General features: G+C 39.0%; 1 protein-coding gene across 10 annotated transcripts in view; it reads right to left on the reverse strand.

Annotated features, from left to right (window-relative positions):
- The window catches only part of ST18 (ST18 C2H2C-type zinc finger transcription factor), a 208184-nt gene that overhangs the window by 85888 nt on the left and 107288 nt on the right, over positions 1 to 15008 (reverse strand). For 5 of the 10 annotated variants that reach the window (XR_014222176.1, XM_082233749.1, XM_082233755.1 and 2 more), the window contains one exon: positions 8990 to 9096. The exons of the other annotated variants lie outside the window; for them this stretch is intronic. Coding sequence is in view for 2 of the 5 variants with exons in the window: in XM_082233749.1 (XP_082089875.1) it covers positions 8990 to 9096 (107 nt within the window). In the remaining 3 variants the exon portion in view is untranslated. The remainder of the gene's footprint in view (positions 1 to 8989; positions 9097 to 15008) is intronic. 10 annotated transcript variants of the gene reach the window in all.

Raw genomic sequence — 15008 nt, forward strand, 5'->3', positions numbered from 1 at the left:
GACTAGATGGCCCGCAGGATCCCTTCCAACTCATAGAACAAGTCAGTTCTATGATTCTATAATAATGTTGCTATATATATATATATATATATATAGTGGCAGCATATGATAGCATGAACAACCAATGAAGTACAGTGTCCAAATGTTTCTTTCCATGACATTAGCATGACTGTATTCCAGTAAGGTCAACCAACATTTGGGCCCGCTCAGTGTGGTGGGTGGTCACTGGATATACAGATTATATGACAATTGGAAAGTCGTCTAGAGAAGAGGAGAAGTTAGGTTTTCGACATATTGACATGGATATCCAGGTGGAAATAACAGCTATGGAGTTGAAGATGCAGGAGTGTCTATTGGAGGCAAAGTTCTGGGTTAAAGAGTAAGGTCATCAGCATATTCATGGGACAGTGGGTCAGGAATAGATAGTGTGTGCAGAAAAAGAAGCAGAACCCAGGAATGGGTCTGTGAGGGATCCCAAGGGAACAAGTCCCTCTGATACATGAACCCAATACTAATGAGTTGAGCAGTAATCTGGTAAAATAAGGCCGTACTATTTATTTCTTTTAAAAAATCTGATTCTAGGCATATGATGAAACAACTGCACAATGACCTCACAATTTGTTCAGAAGACAAAACCTCTGAGAACCTTTTAGTGATCAAAAGAATCCAGACTGAAGCTGCTCCTACACTGGGTCTCTTCTATGTCACTGCAGTAATATGTAGCATGGTTCATCGTGTGGTTTCACATTGCATGGATGTGCCATATGGCGAGGGTGATGTGTACAGTAGGCCTCAAATTTCAATCACTCACCTCATCATCTAAAAACAGTTGGGTAAACGATAATCTCTGCAAATGCAAATTTATCTAAATTATACTGTTAGCATGTGCACCAGTTTTTCACATTTACTCAGCAGCTTCTCTGCATCATTTCTATTTGTGTAGAAAAGCAGTGGCTGTCTGAAGTGCAAACGGGGCTTCTAAGTATCTGCTGAACATGGATATGGATGGAGTTTGCTCGTGACATTTGTTCCCTGTTTACTAAACTGCTTTTTGTTTAGTGAATGTATTTTCCTCCATCATATACAGAAGGATACAACTACATAATGTTGAGATTTATGGTTAAAGTCCGCATGAAACAAGGGGATACATTCCTCTTCAAGATTGTGAGGAAGAATAAAGGGGGCTGAGTTAACTAGCTGAAGATGAAACAACATTTGTGTGCCTCTCTATTTTTCCCCTGCTAATTATTACAGAGGGCTACATGAGACACAGAACATATGGTACATGACATATGACCCAAATAGCTCTTTACAGGAATAAACAAGCAGTCAAATGCTTGAACAGATTTTTGAAAATGTTATGCAAATACTTGAATAACTCTGTTGCTGCTGTGTTTGTCTCATGCAATCAGAAACTAGAAATATACTATACTATATTTGCAATTTCCAGAAACTGAATGTCATATTTTCATCTGCTTGATTTATAGCTAATGGTTCGCAACACAGCGATTAAAAATAAGGTGTCTGTTTGATCAGAAATGAAAACTTGCCCATGGTTGCTTGCTGCCATTCAAGCCTAATACAGGGTTGGTTGCAATGTGACTGCAATGGTAATGGGGAAACGTAGCTCTGTTCTCTGATGCTGAGTAGTGATTGAAGGCACTGACCTGCCATAGACTTATAATAGGGGAGCAGGTGTGGCAATGATGGACTTTAATTTCCTTTAATAAACCTTTTATGTGCCACACTTTTACTGCCATTCTATGCTCTCCAAGGTCCTGCACATAATAGGTTCATTACTTTTGATTACTATAGTCTATTGAGACAAACAACTCCAGAACACACTATATATTATGTTCAGTTAAACCAATACAGACTATTTATCCAATGTGCATTATTTCACCTGCAACTCTGCTGACAAAATTAACAGCCGCTCCTGTAAGCTAAAACTGTTTAAAACCACTGGTACTCCTTTGTCATCATTTCATAATAAATACCGCACCAATCACTACATTTCTCTTTTAACTGTGTAACGAAAAAAAGGGGGGCTGCCTCTTTTTAAGCAGCAGTTACTTGGGGTTTTATTTTGTCATGAATATTTAAAAACCACACAATGGATGAAAACCAGCAGCCAAATCAATATAGGTGATTCTTTCTATTGATTTTCTTTCTTTAGGAAAATCATTTGAATTTATGACAGATGTTTAAACAGATTAAGATTAAACTAGCTAAGGCCTGTTTAGTATGATGAGCATAGCACTGTAAACCCATCATCATGGGCTGAGGGCGTCTGTTGCATATAAAACAGTCCACTCACACACAACTAAAAAAAAAGAGGGGGGGGAGCTTTATTTCTCAGGAAACTGGGTGTAATCCACATAGTACAACAACTGTGCAGTTTTCATTCATTTAAGTGGGTCTTTTGCGGGGCTGTCAAATGAACTTGAGGGATTATTCTTACTGCCTTTGATAGAGACTGGTGCAATCTTATACTTGGTCTCCTCAGAAATTAGTCCCCTGGAGTTCAATGGGACTTACTTCCAGGGAAATGTCTACAGAACTGAAGCCTAAATTTCCTTCATATGACCTAACTTCAGTTACCTTACATTACCATACACCTTCCTAAAAAGGAAGTTGTTGTGAAATAAGCCACACTTCCAGGTAGGGCGGTTAGAATGTGGGTGGCACAACAACTTTTCATCATCAACTCTGGGAAGAATCTTTTATTTTTATGTTCAAAGGATATATCATTTTGCGTTTAATTCAAGGAAGACTGGTTTACATCAGTAGCAATAAATATGGCATAGCTAGATGTCATCATGACCCAACAGCCCAATGCTCTGCTATAACCAGCATCCTCTCACAATCCATGACAATTAATAGATGAATATTTCGTCCCATCGCTTTAATTCTTAATTCTACATATTTGCAGAACATGTACTACTAGTACGTAGAAAAGAATCAATTTACCATGACTCTTTGGGTGAACTTTATGTAGTACTGAAATTATTGGAATAAAGAGTAGTCAGCCTCTCACAATATGCTTATGCTACAGGATATTTTCCCAAATAAGGTCCATGTTTCATTGCACCTAATTTATGCTGCAGTGCCTGGACTATTTGTTGTGGCCTCAGTGGAACTACTATGGAACTTCACTGAGGTGGGCATCCCTTAAATAGCATGGACAGGAGAAGACAATCATGCATGTGTTCAGTCAACACATAGGAGGGTCAATGAGACAACCATATCCTCTTTGCAGACCTCCTTTATTATTCCAGTTTAAACCAGGAACTATTTCTTTGCTTACTGCATCAAGGAACAGATTTAGGCCTAGTTTTCTAGCCTAGTCATCTTCTCAAATGTACTTTTCTATACGCAGGTATGAGTTTCTTCATGCATGTTTGTATGTATTGTATGGAGGCACTGAGGTGAGCTCTATCTCCAGTTTGAAGTGGTACAGTCCAAGTTTACCAGCTTTGCAAGAACTTTGAGCAAATGCTGCAGTGATGCAGCCGTCTCCATAATGGTCAAAATGCCACACTGGTAAGTTGTCCAGAATCCCATCTACTATTTCTTCCATTGCTCCCTGGAGTGGTACATGGCACCACAAAAGTGACCAAATGAATACCCTTCAAGTGTGGAGGAGAAAGTGGGATCATCCCCAATTGCCAAGCCCCACATCACCAACTTGCATGCCAGCTGTCCCCATATGCTCATCAAATGTAAGAAAGATTCTTGCTGCTCCCCCCAATAGTCCTTGGCTCACTGTGTCTGGGCTCGCAAAGCAGGTTGAAAACTTCTATTCAGGTGGTGGAGGTGAAGTAAGTTCAGTAAGATATGTCATGCGCACCACAAATTTAAAGTGTTCTGTGCTAAATTCTGAATAGGAAAAAACAACTCTCTCCAGTAGAAATAGAAGAATTATAAGAAATAGAAGAAAGTAATATATTTCACTAACATTGTGCAGAAAAAATCCAAGCTTACATGGCTCCTGGACAGGGCCGTCTTTACGTGGGGGTGCAAGGGGTGCGGGGCACTCGGGCACCAAATTCTGGAGGTGCCAGGCACCCACTGCTGAAGCTGCCTAAGCTCTTAACTATCTACCTGTTATGAAATAATAATTTTGATCAAGCTAGAAAAATAAAATACATATATACAGTGGTACCTCAGGTTAAGAACTTAATTCATTCTGGAGGTCCTTTCTTAACCTGAAACTGTTCTTAACATGAGGTACCACTTTAGCTAATGGGGCCTCCTGCTGCTGCTGCGCCACCGGAACGATTTCTGTTCTCATCCTGAAGCAAAGTTCTTAACTCGAAGTAATATTTCTGGGTTACGGGAGTCTGTAACCTGAAGCGTCTGTAACCTGAAACGTCTGTAACCCGAGGTACCACTGTACGTATGTATTACCGAAATGTATACCTACCATTTCACTAAAGGACTTTTGACTTTGTGCGCTCATTTTCCAAAGACACACTGTGCCAGCGGTGGCACTTGTCATTCACAATGGGGCGCTGGGCAGATCTTTGCACTTTGACAGCGCATATGCTAAAGACCCCACTGCTCCTGGAGGAGTAGCCAAGTTAGTCTGTTGCATCAAAAACAAGGAGTCAGATTTATTGTCACATTGTTTTCTGCAGAAGAGCTACTTCATCAGATACATGTTGTTTTTACTTTTACAGTACAGTCTCCACCTATTAGAAGAAGCTTTTCTGTTCATTAGAAAAACAAACCTAAAATTTGATGAATACCACTGCAGGGAAAAATGTTTTGTTTTATTGTTCAGGTTTAAGAGATATAACATCACTAGAGTTTATATATTAATATGAATGTTAATTATTTTTATGTAGAGTTTACAACATTATTCCCAATTTCTAAGTAAAGGCTGCCATATTAAGAATACTTACTGGGATGCGTATTTTACAAACAGACATAAAATATATATTATGATTTAATCAAGACTTCCTCTAAGTATGTGTTCACACAATGGAGCATTAGAGTTCATTTGACACTAATGATTTTCATTTTAATAAGGCCTTCAAAGAGCTTTTATATTCGCTGATGACAGGTAGTGTTTTATGACATCTTAAAATAAAAATATTATGCTTTGCCCTGAGTTTCTGGGAAGAGCCTTCATATCATTTTGGAGTGAAATGCAAAAAGATTATGTACAGTTAAGGCCCCCCCAAAAAAAGTGTGCATTGTGGCTCTCCCATAAAAATCTTTTTTAAAATGTCCATCTTTTCTTAATGGACAATATCAGAGAGAGAGAGAGAGAGAGAGAGAGAGAGAGAGAGAGAGAGAGAGAGAAATACAAATGGATCTGCCTTGCCGACAGCAGTTTAAGCCGATTATCACTGGATAGGCACAATTTTGGTACCAGTGAACTTTATACAGTAGTTCTAATAGCTTGAACCTAATATGACCTGTCTGCTTGTCTTAATTTTAGCCTACATAATCAAGGCTGCAGTTCTGTAGTATGTCCAACTAAAGTCAATGGAACTTCTAAGTAGACATGTAAATAATTGCATTGCAAAACACAAATGTTTGTGCTGTGTTGGAGCTCTTAGTGGGTGATCCCAGTGTAATTTTAAAAATAAAACAAAGACAGCCATAATCTGACCTAGTTTGGATTGAAGATCATAACATAGGCATAGGAGTCCAACCCTTAGCCAAAACTACAACACCAGTCTAGATTTTTCGAGAAGCTACAGAAGGGGAAACTTGCAAGCTAAACTTTCATCAGAAGCTCCAAATGCACAACTCCTACTTAACATGCAGTATGGCCCTTGTATAACTAAGAGCCTCCACACTACATGTTAATTTATTTTATATGTATAAAGCTAGCTACTAAAAAAGTCCTCTGCTTTTCCTCAGCAGTGAAGTGCTTTCCTGAGTAAAGTGGCCTTCTATCACTTTCAGAATATATCCAGAAATGGTCTGCATACATATGAAGTTCTATTGATGCCTTACTTCTAGATTACTCAACACTTGGGACAAAGTTCCTTCAGCATGTGCTTCTCACATAATGCCTCTGGGAGCAGCTCCCATGTTTTATATGATCACGGCAGTCTTAAGAAAAGAGTTGCTACTACCTCACAAGGTATTGGAGCCAGATACATGGAGATCATAGTTCATGTCTTCAGTTCCTTATGTCATCCCAGCCCACGCCTGAGTCTACAGGTACCCAATTGCAGCCTCAGAAACCATCACCCAGAAGATGCTAGTTGTATGAGCCAACACTCAATAACTCATAGGCCAACTACATAAAATATTAAAATGCAATCCTAATAATGTCTTACACAGAAGTAAATTTCATTCATGTCATTGGAGCTTAGTATCGGATAAATGTGTGTGTTTATAATATAGCAGTTTAAATGTGTGACTGTATTTGTGCACCTTACTCCCTTTTTAAAAAAAATAATAATCACAAAAAATATCAAGGGAATGTGTTAAACCAGATCAGGCTCAAGATCAGGATGATTAACCCTTTCCCATACCCTTTCCCACTGAAAATCAGCTCAATTGAAGCACCATTTGTATTCATATCATTTCCCCTTCCTTGGCAAATAGCAGCTGAAGGGAGAAATGCTATGGGAGAAAAAGTTGGTTCTTATGTTGTACCATGACCATGATCCGGACTGGAGCCATCACTTTTTTAGATATTAAAAATGATATTAAAGTATGATTACATATTTAGTGTGTCATCTAGTTTGGCCATCAGTCCAATGCCCCCATTGAAAAGGTTTGGGTTTGAGCTAACATGTGGTGACGCAAACATTTTATCTGTGGTGGTTAATGTGATGGCTCATTCACCTCAGCAAAAAAGAGATGAAGAGAAAAAATTAAAAAGAAGAGACTAAGTTTCAACTGGTACCGCTGAAAGGATGATTTATTAGTATTTGTAAATTGATTGGGGTATTCAGATAAAAACTGTTCAGGAGCGCTGCAAATCACTAATATGTGAAATATAAACATTACAATGAATTCAAAATTCTGAAGCAAATCAATAAATGACCCCATGCTTGCAAGTCACCACTTGATACTACAGCCTGTGAGTGATCAAAACCTTTTTGGACTTTGAAAGAAAGTCGTAGAGGTGGGTAGTAGCTACCAAGCACAACTCGTTAGATTGAAAAGAGGGTAGTCCAAAAGCTAAGTCCTAAATGTTTATTATGTGTCCAGGGCAAGATCATGTGGTGCTGGAAATGGAGAAAAGTTCTGCTGCCAGGGATCAGGTTGTAAATCGGCATAAAATTTACTGGGTTATTATGAATAACAATGGTCACTTGTATATGTATGTCTTGGTTACAAGCAAGATGTCAATTCACTTGCAATTTATACAATGTAGATCAAAAGGAAATTGTTGCCTAGAGGGAAGACTGAAGCCAAATCAACAAAATTGCATATGGAATCTTTAAATCTATTTAAAATAGGATGAATATTATTGCTTGGATAGAAGACTAAAGCCAAATCAACAAAATTGTATATGAATTCTTTTAATCCATTTAAAGTGGGAGAAATATTACACTTCAAACACACATCCCACTCTCTTAGTAGAAATCATACATTGTTATCTACAGTGCAAAGGAAGTTGTTGAACAATGCAGACTATTGCTTCAAAAAAGGTCTATTTTTTAGCACTTGCCAAGAAACAATCTTAAGTATTCTTCTCTCCCCGCCCCTCCGTCATGAATTCTTTAGTCATGTTTCATCCCCCCCCCTTCAGCAGGTATAAAATGTAAAAATGGGATTGAAGGATCTTTTCAGCGAGGTGTAGCTTTTTGGATTTTGATAACTTCTTTTTCAAACACAGTATTTTCCATTTCAACATTATTGCTGGTGCTTCCCCAAAACGAAAAATGAATGGTGCAAATTTGACTGCTTCAGCTGTGGTACTATCCTCCCAAACTAAAATAAATAAGTCCAAACACTAAATCTAAATCTGAAAACAGATTCAATTTGAGACTACATACCGTGTAATCCATTCTAGGACACCATGATTACTGATGGCCAAATGCTATGTATATTTTTGAAGGAGTATTTTTCAAAGGGGGTCTAATATTTGAAAATGCATAACGGCGGAATAAACGTTAGACCAGAGACAAGCTTGGATGGTTCTGTAATGAGGATGATTTATTTTGATTCTCACTTCTGATTTCAGAGTTGTCACTGCTGTTGTGTTCCTCATCCATGCAACTTTGCACAACTGGCAGTGCTGAATATAAACCAAAGCCATATGTTTATGTCCTTTTGCCAAACGATTACAGCAAATAGTTCTATTATTCCCTTAGGTAACTAATGTGTGCCAAGGATTTCTATTAGTCTGCTTTACCAAGGCATCAGAGGGTAAAGTCGCAGCTTTATGAAATGAGGGGGCAGGTGCCAGCTTTATATTTTCAGAACAAATATGTAAAAAAAATATTATACCACATAAAAGATTGGGCAGCACAAGCCGAAACAGAATCTTAATTTTTTAAAAATAAATAAATAAATATCTGTAGGATTTCTTTTACAATGAAATGTGTTTTTTGAATAGCCTATGACAGAAAACAATTTAAAATATAAATAACGAACTATGTTTACGTGCAGTCAAGCACATGATGTGCACTGCAAACATTAAACATGTTAAACACATGCAAAACGTGTGACTTGCAAACATGCAACATTTGGTGCATGTTTTGTGCTGTATTATTATTTTTAAATTCTTATAATGAAAATGGTACATATGAAAATATATTTTCAATTATGATGAGTACATGCAGCTCTGAAAATATTGTTGCTGCTTGCTCATTTCAGAATGAGAAAGCATCAGAAGCATCGGCCTGTTGTAGTGAGAATATGCTACATGGTCCTATCAAGTTTTGTTAAGATTTTAAATGAAGCCAAAGTTTGGAAGTCATAATGAGATTTCCAAATGGAACAGCAGCTCAACAAATGAAATCACATACTTTCCACTCAAAACTAAACACTGAATGCATTCTCCCACCTTTGCTTGCTTCGGAGCAAAATTATGTGCAAATTCCAAATGACCAAATCCGTCTCTCGGACCAAAATGTCTTGTTTGACTTAACAGATAATCCAAAAATTCATTCTCTGTAAGAAAGAATGCAAAATGAATGAGCAAAATCACAGACCAAGCAGGAGGAACGTGTGCTACATTTCTACTCCCCTCCTGTCCTGCTATCAGTGTACCTGTGAAGAGTCTGCCCTGTGCTTTTCAGTGGGTAAACTTCCATTACTTTGAAAAGAATTATAAGTGCACCTACACAAAATTCAATCCTCCTCTTGAAATAGTTTTATATTTTGATGATTTGATGCTAACATTTGAGCACACATGGTAGATGTAAGCATTATAAATTTAAGTTATGGAGAATTAAATTGTTCTGTTTAAAACTAAGAAGGAAATCCATGCTACTTAACTGATACCTACATTATTTATTTGGAAATAAGATGCATAGATTTTACAAAAGAGTACATAATTTTACATAAGAGAGCCAGAGGAGAGGGGAGGCTAGAAGAGGAACTGATGCTGCTGGAATCAACTCCCATCAGTCCCAGCTACCGGGACCAAGGATGATGGGAGCTGTAGCAAAGCAACGTCTGGGGGGCAATGGGTTGTCCACTCCTGTGCTAGAGGGTTAGACTTGAAAGACATTCTGTGACGACTCATTTAACAAATACTGGTCTTTCTTTCTTTTTGCTGTATATTGCAATGGTTGGATGAAACGACCTTGGATAAGGGATACTTATACAGTAGCCCAATGTTACTGTCCAGTGCTCCATCTCCATAGAATTAAAACTTAAACAGTTCTTTAGCGCTTCTATCGCTGTGCAGAGTAGAACCTGTTTGAGAAAGGTAGGGGGCACCAATGAGTCTTTATAGGCAACGGCAGCTGCAAAGCAGGGCTTAATAATTTGTGCAATGGCTCAGTGTTAGAGCTTAAACAAGGAGGAAGTGCATGATGTAGGAATAAATAGAAATATCCTGAGCAGGCGCAGAGTGCATTTCCTTCATCACTGAATTAATGACAAGGAGTCTGCACATATCAGAGCTAATAGGTAAGAATGTCCAAATCATAGTTCAAGGTAGACTTGAGACCCAACGTGACTTTTTCTAGAAATTAAATGCTCATGTTACAAAGGGCACACTGATATAATGATGATGATTAAATGTACCACCATCAATATATGCAGCATTTTACAGAGTAGCAACATGGTGTTAGGCAAACACAAGGAGTTAACAGTCTAAAATTCCACACAAAGTCAGCTATAGAAGAAAGGAAGGAAGATGATGCTTACACTAGAAAAGAGAATAATATGCTGAAGGAGCATATCTAAGGGGGGAAATAAGGATTTCTTGGTTAGAGATCTAGGACCAGCAAATATGCCTCACCCCAAGGAATGAGGTCAGGTTTTAGTCAAGTTAGCATAAGTCAGTATTTATGTCACTACATCTTAAGTTGATTCATGGGATTGTTTTGGTTATCATATTAAATCAATGTCTGGTTTAACTATTTGCAACATTCAGTCCCCCATCTTTTACATAAGTTTTATATAATGATTCATTACTGGAAGACCACCAGCTAGATGGCTTTAAAAGGGGGTTAGATAAATTAATGGTGGATAAGGTTATCAATGACTATTAGTCATGGTTCTCTCCAGTATCATGGGTAATATGCCTCAGAGTACCAGATGCTGGGATTCACAAGTGCTCTTGTGCTCATGTCCTCCTTGTGGGCTTCCCTTAGGCATCTGGCTGGCCACTGTGAGAACAGAATGCTGGACTGTGTGGATTTTGAGTATGATGCAGCAGGGCTTGTCTTATGTTCTTATTTTCTGACAGTGCACTACACCAGATAAAATGAAGCTCACTTGGTACATTAAAGTTGTCATGTAAATTAAAGAAGCCAGAAGTGCTAATGTTAATCCCTCAAGATATACAAGCTACATTAACACTTAAGGAATCAAATTGAATAATTTGCATTTGCGTATCTACCTGCAGCACCAATGCTAACCTGAGAGTTTTTGATACTGAGTAGTTTGCTTACTGTTCTCTAAATAAGAAGACAGCAGCAGAAGATGAGTGCTCAGAAATTACTCTGAATCTAGTTCTTTGAGAAAGTTCACATTAGTGTCAATTTGTTCTCTTATTATTGACAGCTTAAAAAAAGTTATTTAGTAATGCCAAACTTTGGGTACCATCACTATTCCTGGAACTATTATTATTATTATTATTATTATTATTATTATTATTATTATTAGTTCAACTGGACATGACAGGACCATTTCAACTGTGCAAGAAAAGTTCTTGATGGACTGTGATTAATTTGTCTTGTTTTCAGAAATGGAAATGCCTGTGTCCTGGCTGCTTCAGATCAATTCTGCCTGTCCCCCACAGAATACAATAACACCTCTTTTCAATTTCCTAGATTGAATATAGTCTATTATCTGTCCTTTTGACATGGTAGCTTAGAACATTTTCAGAAGTCTTCTGGAAATAATACTCTAGAACTTAACAATTAGGGTGGTTTCCAACAAATTGTACTCAGTGTAGACCTACTGAAATTAGTGGACTTGGGTAAGTCCGTTGCAGCCAGTGCAGTTCACAGTAAAGATCTGCACTTTAACATTTATGCACAAATTTATCATGGTATGAGTTTACTTTTTTGTAGTTTGACAAGTTTGATACAATCATATTCATAAATTATATTTCAGCCACTGAAATAAAAAATTCTACTTTTCTGAGATATTACACATAGACACACACACATAAAGACACAATTTTGGCATGGTTCTCACTGCTCCTAGGCTTCTAATTCCTCACATGTCAAACAAAGAAAAGTTTAGCAAGTACACACAGCACTGAGTGAATATTACAGCTAAGAGGAGGGAAATGATCCAACTAACTAAAAGGATGTTAATCTTATAATAGACATGCTACTCAAAAAAATAGGTTGTGTGCCCTGATAAGATTTTAATTTACTAATCTTGTTCTGTACAAGAGCCACTTTGCACCTGCCTCTGTCCTTTTGTTTGCAACACATTATCCTAAAACAAAGGATCCCTGAATGAAGCCCTTTCTATATCTTTAAATTTAGCAGCCTTTTCTCCCTCTCTAATGCTCCATCAGGTTATATATTTATTAGTGATACATTTTCCACTTATTTTCTCAAAGATTGCCAATAAAGCACTGAATCACATAAGGGAGTAGCTGTAAACCCTTGGAGTTCCCCAATGTCAAACTCATTAGCATCCGAATAACCACACAGCAGCACATCATCTGCACAATTGTAAATTTTACTACTTTTAAATAGCATTTCTCAAAAGGCTCATTTTCAACTTTCTTCAGTGGTTGGCTCTCAGGGGGCAAGGCGCTTCCTGACGCTCACAGCTTCAACTCAACAACCGGGCCGTTTACTGTCAGAAGCGTCAGTCCTCTGCCCTAACCCCATCTGCTGTCTCTTGCATCCTAAGGGACCGAGAGTTAAGACAGCACAGCTGAGATCCACTTAGGAAAGTGCACAGAGGGCAGGGGCGGGTGGAACTTTGCAGACTGACTACAAAGTGCAATAGATTTCTGACTGAGGCAGCGATGCTGCAAAAACGGCTCTGGAAAGTATCACGAAGCTGTAGGGATTTCCTAACCCCTTGACATTAGACAACATGATGAGCTGGGTTTCATCTTGATTGAAGGCCTCAGTCATTTCAAAGAGACTCCAGTATTTTGCTCTTGATGATGGACCAGTGCAGCCCGCAAGACTTGCGGATAAAAGAAAAACCACCTCTTTGATGGAAGATTAGCTTTTGAAATAATATTTGATGTATTTGTTAGCTATTTTCACATCCTTCATATATTTAGGCTATACGTGTGCGAGCCTCAAAAGATGGCAATTGTTTTGAAATGTAGGAAGACGTGTTGTACCAAGTCAGATACCTTGTCCACCTTAGTTTAATATTGTCTGAATAATGTCAAGCAGTGGTTCTCTAGGATTACAGGCAAATGTTTTCCCCAGCCCTCCCTGAAGTTTCCAGGCACTAATAGGGCGCTCTGCTATTGCACCGTGGACTTTCCCCCAAACACATTAAGGCCTTCATACAGCACTGGGCTTTTCTCCATTAACCAATGAGTCAATGTCACAGCACCTTCAATCAGTCTTCAGACAGATTGGCCCTCCACTCTTTTCATCATTAAATAGACCTGGGAAGATTATTGTGAGTTTTATATTCATGGTCACAGAAGCAGCAGATGGAGACAAGCCAGCACTCCTGCTGGTGTGCTTGCACCAAATCACCCCTTCCTTCCCATTAAGCAACAGAGACCCACTTACCAGGAAGCTAGCACAGCAGTTCCGTCCCACCCAGCTTGCAGCTTATGCATGGTCATGCTTATGGTACAGTGAAACAAGCAAACTGGCCAGTCTCCTATGGAGCATGTGAACATCTGAGCTGGAATAAATGAATATGTTTTTGGATGCTCCCTTGCCATATTTCATGATTGTGAAGATTGTTTTACAAATATTGCTGTATTGTTTGATACAGTTGCATGCTTGAGGCTCTCACTATGACATGTTCTAATGAACATATGCAGTGCTTTTTTTCTGGGGGGTAAAGTGTGACACTTACTGTAACAACTTTGTGGTGTCCACCGGCACCTTTGTTTTTAAAAAGGGAGGGAAGCACTGGTGGCAGCAGGAATGCCACAGCAAAATAGTCTCTTGCAAGGAGAACAGTGCTTCTTCCCCATCCACTTTCATCCTTAGGTTAGGTGATTAGGCCTATGGACCTGTTATAGGCCTGAGAGTATAGGCCAGGGGTTGGCAACCCATGAACACTGGCCGTTTCAAAAGTTCTCTGCAAGCTATCACTTTAAACCTCAGGAAAACAAATATACATCTGTCCCACCTCCTGCAGCCTGTTGTGTGTAAAGGAAGGTGTGGGGAGACAAAAGAGGTTCACAGAAAAGAGAGAAAAGTGGGTAACTCCCACACTTTTATCCACTACTGGCTTCAACCCTACCCACAGCCAGGGTGCATTATCCTGGAGGGAAGGTGGTCCTCAAAAGACAAAAGGCTCTTCATACCTGGTATAGGCCTCAGAGTCCAAAGCTTCTATGAACTGCCTATGGCAGTTAGATTGCTTGGCATGCTGAGAGGGCTCACTCCTTTAACTGCTCTGAAATCAGGCACTCCCAAACCAGCCAGCTTAAATTTGCCTTATCCCAAGTGAATAAATAGGTATGGGAGAGGTATCCCAAGCCAAGCTCTTTTTCAGCGACCATAGCTTCCCATTTGGATAATATATTCCAGAGAGCTGTGGCAACTTACTACCCTTTTGCATTATATTTTTCCCTGTCCTGCTACCTTGTTGCAAGTCTCTAATTTAAGCTGCTCAAACCCAACAGGCCTACTTTGCACCCTCCTCAAGTGTATTTGCCAGGTTAAAATGTGTCTGGTCATTCTTGCTTGCCTTGATACATAGGATATTTGATGATGTCTGGAATCAAGCCTGTTGTGCAAAGGTAACACTAACATTTGTTTCTCTGTATACTTTTGCTTCTGGACCATTGCAGGAGGTTGTGCAGAAGGAAGGGAATTCATCCTTCATCCTTACACCCTGATGTAAAGCCAGGATTGCAGTGAACACATCTATCTTAAGGGCGGCGGGGGGTGGGGGGTGGGGAGGTGTGATACTTGAGAAGCTGGCTCTATGCACATCACCTCTTCAAAAGTTTTGTATCTATCATAAATTCAGCTTTCAGTTTGGGAATGCGAGCAAGTGCCATGAGTGTGCTGATTGCTTTCAAACATAACAAGGGAAGGGTCCCTGTCTGAAATAATACCAAAGATCCTTCACAATTCAATCCTTTCCCTATCCTCAACACCAGCAGAAGACACATCATTATTATTTATTTAATTTATATACTGCCCTATACCCAGAGGTCTCAGGGTGGTTCACAGAATAGGGCCAATTCACATGATCCCCCCATATGAGTTGATTATGCAAAC

The sequence above is a fragment of the Podarcis vaucheri genome, assembly GCF_965113315.1.
Source record: "Podarcis vaucheri genome assembly, chromosome: 8".
Taxonomy (NCBI): domain Eukaryota; kingdom Metazoa; phylum Chordata; class Lepidosauria; order Squamata; family Lacertidae; genus Podarcis; species Podarcis vaucheri.